Genomic DNA, 11,647 nt, shown 5'->3' on the forward strand with positions numbered 1-11,647 from the left:
GTGGGTTTGATTTGAGTGTATAAGAGTATGAATTGAACGTCTCTGATCTGGGGAGAGTCTCCTGTAAACTCCTCCGTGCGTGTGTCCCTATGATGTGATTGGTGGGAGCCACAAAAGTACAGCAGCTGTACTTTTGTTCTACCGCTTGCTCTTCATCCCTGGTCTCTGCCTCAACACCACGGCTCTCTGGGTGCTATGTACACACAAGCGTACACACACACCACACACCACACACACACACACCACACACACACAACACACACACACAACACACACACACACACCACACACACACACACACACACACACACACACACACACACTTTCCCCTCCCTAGTGTATGATGACCCCCTCTCCTCTCTCCTCAGTAAGAAGACCAAGGCAGTGATCTTCATGGTGAACCTGGCTCTAGCTGACCTGTCCATGTCATGTCTTTGCCTCTGAGGATCCACTACTACCTTGACACCACACCTGGCCCTTTGGGACACACACTGTGTGTCTGTTCTGTTTCTACCTTCAAATACTCAACATGGTACGCTTCCATCACCTTCCTGGTGAGAACACACGTCTGTTCTGTTCTACCTCAAATACCTCAACATGTTCACTTCCATCAGCTTCCTGGTGAGAACACACTGTGTCTGTTTCTGTTTCTACCTCAAAATACCTCAACATGTTCACTTCCATCACCTTCCTGGTGAGAACACACACTGTGTCTGTTCTGTTTCTACTCAAATACCTCAACATGTACGCTTCCATCACCTTCCTGGTGAGAACACACTGTCTGTTCTGTTTCTACCTCCAAATACCTCAACATGTTCACTTCCATACCTTCCTGGTGAGAACACACTGTGTCTGTTCTGTTTCCTACCTCAAATTACTCAACATGTTCACTTCATCACCTTCCTGGTGAGAAACACACTGTGTCTGTTTCTGTTTCTACCTCAATACCTCAACATGTTCACATTCGCATCTAGCTTCCTGGTGAGAAACACACTGTGTCTGTTCTGTTTTTCTACCTCAAATACCTCAACATGTTCACTTCCATCACCTTCCGGGTGAGAACACACTGGTCTGTTCTGTTTCTACCTCAAATACCTCAACATGTTCACTTCCATCAGCTTCCTGGTGAGGAACCACACTGTGTCTGTTTCTGTTTCACCTCAAATACATCAACATGTTCACTTCCATCAGCTTCCTGGTGAGAACACACTGTCTGTTCTGTTTCTACTCAAATACATCAACATGTTTCACTTCCATCAGCTTCCTTGTGAGAACACACTGTGTCTGTTCTGTGTCTACCTCAAACACCTCAACATGTTCGACTTCCATCACCTTCCTGGTGAGAACACACTGTGTCTGTTTCTGTTCTCACCTCAAATACCTCAACATGTTCACTTCCATCAGCTTCCTGGTAGAGAACACACTGGTCTGTTCTGTTCTACCTCAAATACCTCAACATGGACGCTTCATCACCTTTCCTGGTGAGAAACACACTGTGTCTGTTCTGTTTCTACCTCAAATACCTCAACATGTTCACTTCCATCACCTTCTGTTAGAAACACCTGTGTCTGTTCTGTTTCTACCTCAAATACCTCAACATGTACGCTTCCATCACTTCCTGGTGAAACACACTGGTCTGTTCTGTTCTACCTCAAATACCTCAACATGTTCACTTCCATACCTCTGGTGAGAACACACTGTGTCTGTTCTGTTCTACCTCAAATACCTCAACATGTTCACTTCCATCACTTCCTGGTGAGAACACACTGTGTTTGTTCTGTTTCTACCTCAAATACCTCAACATGTTCACTTCCATCACCTTCCTTGTGAGAACACACTGTTTGTTCTGTTTCTACCTCAAATACCTCAACATGTTCACTTCCATCAGCTTCCTGGTGAGAACACACTGTGTCTGTTCTGTTTCTACCTCAAATACCTCTCAACATGTTCACTTCCATCAGCTTCCTGGTGAGAACACACTGTGTCTGTTCTGTTTCTACCTCAAATACCTCAACATGTTCACTTCCATCACCCTTCCTGGTGGAGAACACACTGTTGTTCTGTTTTCTACCTCAAATACCTCAACATGTTCATTCCATCACCTTCTGGTGAGAACACACTGTGTTTTGTTCTGTTTTCTACCTCAAAATACCTCAACCATGTTCACTTCCATCAGCTTCCTGGTTGAGAAACACACTGTGTCTGTTCTGTTTCTACCTCAAAATAACCTCAACATGTTCACTTCCATCACCTTCCTGGTGAGAACACACTGTGTCTGTTCTGTTTCTACCTCAAATACCTCAACATTTCACTTCCATTACCTTCCTGGTGAGAACACACTGTGTCTGTTCTGTTTTCACCTCAAATACCTCAACATGTTCACTTCCATCACCTTCCTGGTGAGAACACACTGTGTCTGTTCTGTTTCTACCTCAAATACCTCAACATGTTCACTTCCAACAGCTTCCTGTGAGAACACACTGTCTGTTTCTGTTTCTACCTCAAATTCATCAACATGTTCACTTCCATCAGCTTCCTGGTGAGAACACACTGTGTCTGTTCTGTGTCTACCTCAACACCTCAACATGTTCACTTCCATCACCTTCCTGGTGAGAAACACTGTGTCTGTTCTGTTTCTACCTCAAATACCTCAAACATGTTCACTTCCATCAGCTTCCTGGTGAGAACACACTGTGTCTGTTCTGTTTCTACCTCAAATACCTCAACATGGACCTTCCATCACCTTCCTGGTGAGAACACACTGTGTCTGTTCTGTTTCTACTCAAATACCTCAACATGTTCACTTCCATCACCTTCCTGTTGAGAACACCTGTGTCTGTTTCTGCTTTCTACCTCAATTACCTCAACATGTCACGCTTCCATCATCCTTCCTTGGTGAGAACACACTGTGTCTGTTCTGTTCTACCTCAAATACCTCAACATGTTCACTTCCATCACCTTCCTGGTGAGAACACACTGTGTCTGTTCTGTTTCTACCTCAAATACCTCAACATGTTCACTTCCATCACCTTCCTGGTGAGAACACACACACACCTCTAATCTCTCTCTGTCTCTCCACCTCCTCCTCCAGGTGTGTATCAGTGTCCAGAGGTGTGTGTTTTTGCTACAGCCCTTCTATGCCCGGCGGTGGAGACGGCGTTATGACCTGTTGATCAGCGCCACCGTGTGGCTGGTGGTGGGAATAGGTTGTTCTCCTTTTATTATCATGAGGATCAGCAACAGCACTGTACCCAGCCAATACACCCCTAGCCCCAGTACCAGTCTTATACCCAGCTCTAACCCCAGCCAATACACTGGTAGTCCTATTCCATACTCCACACCCTCCACCTTACCTTACACAAGACCCATCGACGGCTGTTTTAAGGACCTGCCCACCAGGAAACTGCCCCTTCCCCTGGTGGCAGCCATGATGGTGCTTGCGGAGCTGTTTGGGTTTGTGTTACCGCTCAGTGCCATCAGTTACTGCTCTCTCCGGATCGCTCACTCACTGAAACAGAGACAGGACAGCCGCTGCCCCTCGACCAGCCAGGCCCAACCCTCAGCCCAGACAGACAGAGAGCACCACCACAACCACCCCTGCCCCTCGACCAGCCAGGCCCAACCCTCAGCCCAGACAGACAGAGAGCACCACCACAACCACCGCTGCCCCTCGACCAGCCAGGCCCAACCCTCAGCCCAGATGAACAGGCCGATCGACAAAGAAAAGCGTCGTGCCCTGAGGATGGTTATGAGCTGCTCGGCTCTATTCCTGTTCTGTTTCGCTCCGTACCACGTCAATTTCCTGTTGTACGTGATGGTGTCTCAGGATATAGTGTCCCACTGCCCCACGATGCTGGTGGTGCGTAATTTCCACCCTGTTTCTCTGTGTGTAGCCAGTCTTTCCTGCTGTCTGAACCCTTTGTTATATTACTTCCTCACTGCAGAGTTCAGACAGCACCTCTCCCAACGCACCTCCTCCCTCTCCTCCTCCATTAGAGGCCGGCTCATGAGCCTGGAAAGCACCTCCTCTTTTAGGGAGTAACACCTCCTGTAGGGAGCACTTTGTCTCCTCCTTCTCTCCTCAATCAATCAAATGTATTTATATATCCCTTCTTACATCAGCTGATATCTCTAAGTGCTGTACAGAAACCCCCAGCCTAAAACCCCAAACAGCAAGCAATGCAGGTGNCCCAGCCTAAAACCCCAAACAGCAAGCAATGCAGGTGTAGAAGCACGGTGGCTTGGAAAAACTCCCTAGAAAGGCAGGAACCTAGGAAGAAACCTAGAGAGGAACCAGGCTCTGAGGGGTGGCCAGTCCTCTTCTGGCTGTGCCGGGTGGAGATTATAACAGAACATGGCCAAGATGTTCACAAATGACCAGCAGGGTCAAATAATAATAATCACAGTAGTTGTCGAGGGTGCAGCAAGTCAGCACCTCAGGAGTAAATGTCAGTTGGCTTTTCATAGCCGATCATTCAGAGTATCTCTACCGCTCCTGCTGTCTCTAGAGAGTTGAAAACAGCAGGTCTGGGACAGGTAGCATGTCCGGTGAACAGGTCAGGGTTCCATAGCCGCAGGCAGAACAGTTGAAACTGGAGCAGGCATGGTCCATCACCTTCGTCCTGAGGCATGGTCCCAGGGCTCAGTTCCTTTGGGAGGGGAGGGAGAGAGAATTAGAGGGAGCTTAAAATTCACACAGGACACCGGATAAGACAGGAGAAATACTCCAGATGTAGCAGACTGACCCTAGCCCCCCGACACATAAACTATTGCAGCATAAATACTGGAGGCTGAGACAGGAGGGGTCGGGAGACACTGATACCTCCGGACAGGGCCAAACAGGCAGGATATAACTCCACCCACTTTGACAAAGCACAGCCCCCACACCACTAGAGGGATATCAACAGACCACTAACTTATTACCCTGAGACAAGGCTGAGTATAGCCCATGAAGATCTCCCCCATAGCACGAGCCCGAGGGGGGCGCCAACCTGGACAGGAAGATCACATCTGTGACTCAACCCACTCAAGTGACGCACCCCTTCTACGGACGGCATGAAAGAGCACCAGTAAGCCAGTGACTCAGCCCCTGTAATAGGGTTAGAGGCAGAGAATCCCAGTGGAGAGAGGGGAACCAGCCAGGCAGAGACAGCAAGGGCGGTTCGTTGCTCCAGAGCCTTTCCGTTCACCTTCACACTCCTGGGCCAGACTACACTCAATCATAGGACCTACTGAAGAGATGAGTCTTCAATAAAGACTTAAAGGTCGAGACCAAGTCTGCGTCTCTCACATGGATAGGCAGACCATTCCATAAAAATGGAGCAATATAGGAGAAAGCCCTGCCTCCAGCTGTTTGCTTAGAAATTCTAGGGACAATTAGGAGGCCTGCGTCTTGTGAACGTAGCGTACGTGTAGGTATGTACGGCAGGACCAAATCAGACATAAGTAGGAGCAAGTCCATGTAATGCTTTGTAGGTTAGCAGTAAAACCTTGAAATCAGCCCTTGCCTTAACTGGAAGCCAGTATAGAGGCTAGCACTGGAGTAATATGATCCTATTTTTTGGTTCTAGTCAATATTCTAGCAGCCGTATTTAGCACTAACTGAGGTTTATTTAGTGCTTTATCCAGGAAGCCTCTCTCCTTCTCTTTCTTCTCCTCCCCCCTCTCTCCTCTCCACTCCTCCTCTCTCTCCTCCTCTCTCTCCTTCTCCCCCCCTCTCTCCTCTCCACTCCTCCTCTCTCTCTCCTCCCCTCTCTCATCCTCTCTCTCTCTCCTCTCCTCTCTCTCTCTCTCCTCCCATACACACCACACACTCGTTTGCCTCTGTAATCTCTCTTCTGTCTCTCCATCCTCCTCCTCTCAGGTGTGTAATCAGTGTCGCAGAGGTGTGTGTTTTAGTGCCTAACAATCCGCCACTTATCTATGCCCGGCGGTGGAGACGGCGTCTTATCTGTAACTGTTGATCAGCGCCACCTAAACACTCTGAGTTAGGAACACAGTGTGGCATGGTTGGGTATGGGAATTAAGGTATTGTTCTCCTTTTATTATTCATGAGGATAGAACAATAAGAACTGACAGCACTTGTTATATCGACTCTGAATTCACTCAGCCAAACACTAGCCCCATACGCTCACCAGAGTTACTTATAAGTCAAGCCAGTATACAACAGCTCTAGACCGCCAATCACACTGGTAGTTACACTATTGTCCCACATATACTCCACCATCTCCACCTGTGACACTCCTTGTTACAGCAATTAGGCTCCTCATCGACTAGGCTGTTTTAAGGACCTGGGCCCCACAGGAACACTGCCTACCTCTCCTCACTAAAATGGGTGGCAGCCATGATGGTGCTTGCGGAGACGCCTATCTCACTGTTTGGGTTTGTGTTTCACGATTAGTGAGTGTGAGAAACTAGGAACCGCTGACCAGTGCCATCAGTTTACTGCTTCTCGGATCGCTCACTTCAACTGGAAGCTAAGAGACAGGACAGGCACCGCGTGCCCCTCGACCAGCCAGGCACACCTCAGCAGAACAGACACATGAGAAGCACGCACGACAACCACCCCTGCCCCTCGACAGCCAGCAGCCCAACCTTCAGACCAGACAGACAGAGGCTACCACAAAACAGTACAACTCTGCTGCCCTCCTGCCGACCAGCTAGGACCCAGACCCCTCAGGCTCCTCTCAGAATGAATCAGAGATCCGATGAATGACAAAGAAAAAGCGTCGTGCCCTGAGGATGGTTATTGAGCTGCTCGGCTCCTGATTTCCTGTTATCTGTTTCGGTCTCTAGTTCGTGCAACATAGAAATCTAGATATACGTATAATAAAACAGGTGATGAAGTGCTCAGAATCGAGATTTAGCTGTGGGCTTTATCTAAACCCAAACGATCTAGGTATGCGATGCTTATGGGATGTATTAGTTGATGCTAAGTAAAACCAAAGTTAGATAACAAGCGAGCTATCAGCACACCTCCGTCGTAAATTCGTTGTAACTGAGTAGAGCACAGACTATCGACAGAAGTCGAGCATAATGGATGTACTATTATGTTGGAATACAGACATCTAGCCATCACACAGATATAACGGATCACATCGCTATCACATGCGTACGACGAGTTATAGAGCTACTGGTCTAGACTACTCCATTTCATTGAAGTCAATTTCACTGTTTACGTGATTGGTGTCTCATGTGTATATAAATAGTTCCGAGACTGCCCCACGATGCTGGTGGTGGGAAGTATATTTCGATCACCTGGTGTTCTCTTCTCTGTAGTGTGTAGCCAGCTCGCTTATCCTTGCGTCTTGAAACCCTTTTGTTTATATTACTACCTCTCACTGCAGAGTTCAGACGCAACCTCTCCCAACGCCTCCTCCTCTCCTCCTCCATTAGCGCCGAAGCTAGGCTCTGAGCCCTGGAAAGCAACCTCCTCTTTAGTGAGTTACAACACCGTCCTGTAGGGAGGCACTTTGTCTCTCCTTCTGCTCTCTCAATCAAATCAAATGTTATTTATAATAATCGTTCTTACAATCAGCTGATATCTCTAAGTGCTGTACAGAAACCGCCCAGGCCTAAAAGACCGCCAAAATCAGGTGCCAAGCTACTGCAGAGATGTACGACAGCCACGGTGGCCTATGGAAAAACTCCACTCGAAAGGCAGGAACTAGGAAGAAACACTAGAGAGGCAAAGCAGGGCTCTGAGGGTGGCCAGTCCTAATTCTGGCTGTGCCGGGTTGTGAGATTATAAAGAACATGGCCAAGATGTTCACAAATGACCAGAGGGTCAAATAATAATTAATGATCAAGTAGTTTGTCGAGGGTTGCAAGCAAAGTCAGCACCTCAGGAGTAAATGTAGGTTGGCTTTTATAGCCAGATGTCATTCAGAGTATTGCTTACCGGTCGCTCGCTGTCTCTAGAGTAGTTGAAAACAGCAGGTCTGAGAGCACAAGGTAGCAATAGTCCGGGTTGAATCAGTACAGGGTTCATAGCCGCAGGGCAAGAACAGTTGAATAACTGGAGCAGGCATGGTCCATTGAGGCTATCGTCCATCCTTTTTGCGGTCTACACAAGCTCTGAGGCCATTGGTATCCGCAGGGAGTCTCAGATTCCTTTGTGGGAGGGGAGGGAGAGAGAATTAGTATGGGCAGCTTTACAATTCACACACGGAATCCTAGTGAATATAGATGCTAGGGAAGAAATACTCCAGATGTAGCAACTGATGACCCTAGCCCGACACATAAACTATTGCGCATAAATACTGGAGGCTAGAGACAGGAGGGGTCGGGAAGACACTGATACAAACTTCCGGACCGGGCCAGAAACTAAAGGCAAGGAAAATATAAACTCCACCCCACCACTTTGACAACGACAGCCCGCACACACTAGAGGGATATCATCAGATCCACTAACTTTTATTACTCGTTTATGACAAGGCTGAGTAAGCCCATGAAGATCTCCCCATTATGCACGAGACCGAGGGGGCGCCACGCTGGACAGGAATGTCACGATCTGTTGATCAACCCACTCAGTGAGACGCACCCTTCTAACGGACGGCATGAACAGCGACCAGTAAGCAGTTGACTCAGCCCCCTGTAATAGGGTTATAGGCAGGCAGAGAATCACCAGGTGGAGAGAGGGGGAACCAGCCAGGCAGAGACAGCAAGGGCGGTTCGTGTTCTCAGAGCCTTTCCGTTCACCTTCACCTCCTGGGCCAGACTACACTCAATCATAGGACCTACTGAAAGAGTATGAGATTCTTCAATAAGACTTAAAGGTCGAGACAAGTCTGCGTCTCTCACATGGATAGGCAGACCATTCCATAAAAATGGACAAGTACAATAAGGAGCAGACCTGCTCTCCAGCTGTTTGCTTAGAAATTCTAGGACAATTAGGAGGCTGCGTCTTGTGAACGTATAGCGTACGTTGTAGGTATGTACGGCAGGAACCAAATCAGACATATAGTTAGGAGCAAGTCATGTAATGCTTTGTAGGTTAGGCAGTAAAACCTTGAAATGAGCCTTGCCTTAACTGGAAGCCAGTATAGAGCTAGCACTGGAGTAATATGATCCTATTTTTTGGTTTAGTCAATATAGACATATTGCAGCTATTTTAGCACTAACTGAGTTTATTTAGTGCTATTATCCAGGAAGCCTCTCTCCTTTCTTTTCTCTCCTCCCCTCTCTCTCCTCTCCAACTCCTCCTCTCTCTCCTCCTCCTCTCTCTCTTCTCCCCCCTCTTCTCTCCACTCCTCCTCTCTCTCTCCTCCCTCTCTCATCCCGCCTTTCATCCTCTCTCTGCTACTCTCCTCCTCGCTTCTACTCGACTGCTTGCCTCCTCTCTCTTCCTTTTTCTCCTCTCACCTCTTATAAGTCTCGCTTCTGTCTCTACTCATCTCTTCTCATCTCACTCCTTTTTTACTTCCTCTCCTTTCGTCTCCTGAAGTTCACTCTCTACCGCTCTGCCAGATTGCACTCTAACTCCTCATCACCTCTTCTGATCTTTCTACCTATCCGTCGTCTCATTTTAATCTCTTAATTGAATCTCCTCCTCGGCTCCTACATCTGTATAGATCTCTATTCCTTAACAACAGTATAACTAAAGGGCTTCGAGCTTTTTTCATCGTTTGAGCCTCTCAGCATCTCTTTATCCTTCCCTCGAGCTTTTACTGTGCTATCAGTCACGTAGAGCCCTTCATGTTTCTTGCCTTTCCCTCCTCCTCCCTCTCCACATCCCTCCTCCTCTCTCTCTCATTCCTCCCTCCTCTCCCCTCCTCCTCATGCCACTCATCATCCTTTCTCATCTCTCTTGCATATCCTGAGCTCTTACTTCGCTTCCCTTCCACACCCATCTCATCTTCCCGCTCTCACCCTCCATTTATTTGAGCTCTACATATCTGTTCTTCTGGTTTCCTCTTGTTCTCGTCCTCATACATATCGTTTTCTCCATCCTCGTATTCCTCTTTACCTTCCTTTCCTACGAGTCTATGCTTCTCGCTCTTACATTTTCCTCGCCTCATCTCCTCCCGTACGACAGGACTTACGTGTTACACAAAGATACATTTATCCCCCCACTCAGTGGAGGGTACAAGAGAGACACTGACTCTGTACCACATTGAACAAAGTGATATGTAGATCATAGGAGGGCTAGTGTTCTGGACTTGACATTAATGTAAGAGATTTAAATTGCTGTTAGTTTTGGAAGGGGGTACTCTGTTTATAAAGTCTTAGCTAATGTGTGCTAAAAACAGTAAGAAAGCAGAGAAGCCTAGCCAGGTATCCTTAGTACGCATGAGCTCAGACCTGCTGATGTTAATGCTCCCCATCGTTTGGTCTAATTTATAGTAAATACAAGGGCTATATGCAGCTTGTTGCTATATCAGACTGACCACATGGGTTTATACTGGCTTGTTCAAGAAATGAGCTAGTTAAAGGATTGTGCTGTTGCGCTTCTCAAAGAAACTCAGAGATGAGGCACTTGCGTACTGAGGTTCGAGCCTGCTGAAGCATGTTAAAGATGGTGAGGCTGAATGGGGTATAGTGTTGGAGTGTGATGCTATAACCACCAGGGAGCTGAAGCAAAGATGTATGAACACATATGCACACACACAGTACATGCAGCCATCACACACACACACAACAGACAACAGCAACGTATAGAGCTATGGTTGTGCTTACTTGTTACTAGAGCTAGTGTTGCTGCTTCAGTATAGAGCTATGTGCAAGTATATAGAGCATGGTTGCTATTACATACAAAAAATTATAGAGTCATGATATGTTTCTGACAAGATAGAGTACCTATGTTGTAGCTGTTAACCAACACAGAAGTAAATAAGAAAGAGACTAATCTTATGTTGTGCTACAGTATTTAGCAGGGCTATGTTGTAAAACATGCTAATAACAAGTATTTAAGGGGAGGCTATGTTGCTTGAATACAATATGTAATACACGAGCTATGTAGTCCATATAAACCCAAACAGTATAAGGAGAGCTCTTAGAAAGATACTGTCGATGAGCTTACTAAGGGTGGGGTTGCTACAAAGTATGTGGCTTACCTCTGATGGGGGGGTGGGGGCGGGGGGTGTTGCTGCTGACAAACGTATTAGCAGCTAATGGGTCGCCACAAAAACAATTATAAGAGGTGAGGGCGCATAGAAGGAGCACGAGGAGCCTTTAAGTCTCTCTCTGACTAGCTTATGAGCTCCCTAAAGCATGGTTGCTGACGACTTGGAATATGGGAGCATCTGGGGCGGTTGTGCTTACAGTATACGACGCTAATGTAGCCCAACACTACAGTATAGAGCTTACTACTATATGGTTGGCTGTTGCTGATTTTTTAGCTACAGTATAGAGGCTAGTATGTATCAGCATAAGAAGACCTCCATGTTATTGCGAGGTGAGTTATTTGGCATAAAGTAACGACAACAAAAAAATAGTATGGAGTGCTCTAACATGTATGGCTCCAAAAAATTAAAGTAAGTAAGATTGCTCATGTGCCCAGGTAAAGAGCTCTCTTAAAGACTCAATGTTGCTCAAGACAAAAAATATCCACAAAAAAAAAAAAAGGATAGAATGATGAGGAGGAGGAGGAGATAATAGAGGAGAGGAAGAGAGGCAAGAGTAGAAGGATGAGGAGGAGAGGAAGGAA

General features: G+C 47.0%; 1 protein-coding gene across 2 annotated transcripts; it reads left to right on the plus strand.

Moving 5' to 3' along the window:
* The first annotated feature begins 350 nt into the window (after window positions 1-350).
* Window positions 351-5,676, plus strand: LOC112076650 (putative P2Y purinoceptor 10). Of its 2 annotated transcripts, XM_070441411.1 has the most exons (4): window positions 351-483; window positions 701-766; window positions 3,092-4,185; window positions 4,224-5,676. In XM_070441411.1, the coding sequence occupies exons 2-3, from the start codon at window positions 743-745 to the stop codon at window positions 4,040-4,042; spliced, it is 975 nt and encodes a 324-aa protein (XP_070297512.1). In that variant the 5' UTR covers window positions 351-483; window positions 701-742; the 3' UTR covers window positions 4,043-4,185; window positions 4,224-5,676. The 2 variants fall into 2 exon arrangements, with proteins under 2 accessions (XP_070297512.1, XP_023999138.2); XM_024143370.2 differs by lacking the exons at window positions 351-483; window positions 701-766 and adding an exon at window positions 2,928-3,036.
* Window positions 5,677-11,647: the final 5,971 nt, after the last annotated feature.

This window comes from Salvelinus sp. IW2-2015, unplaced genomic scaffold (genome assembly GCF_002910315.2).
Source record: "Salvelinus sp. IW2-2015 unplaced genomic scaffold, ASM291031v2 Un_scaffold3905, whole genome shotgun sequence".
Taxonomy (NCBI): domain Eukaryota; kingdom Metazoa; phylum Chordata; class Actinopteri; order Salmoniformes; family Salmonidae; genus Salvelinus; species Salvelinus sp. IW2-2015.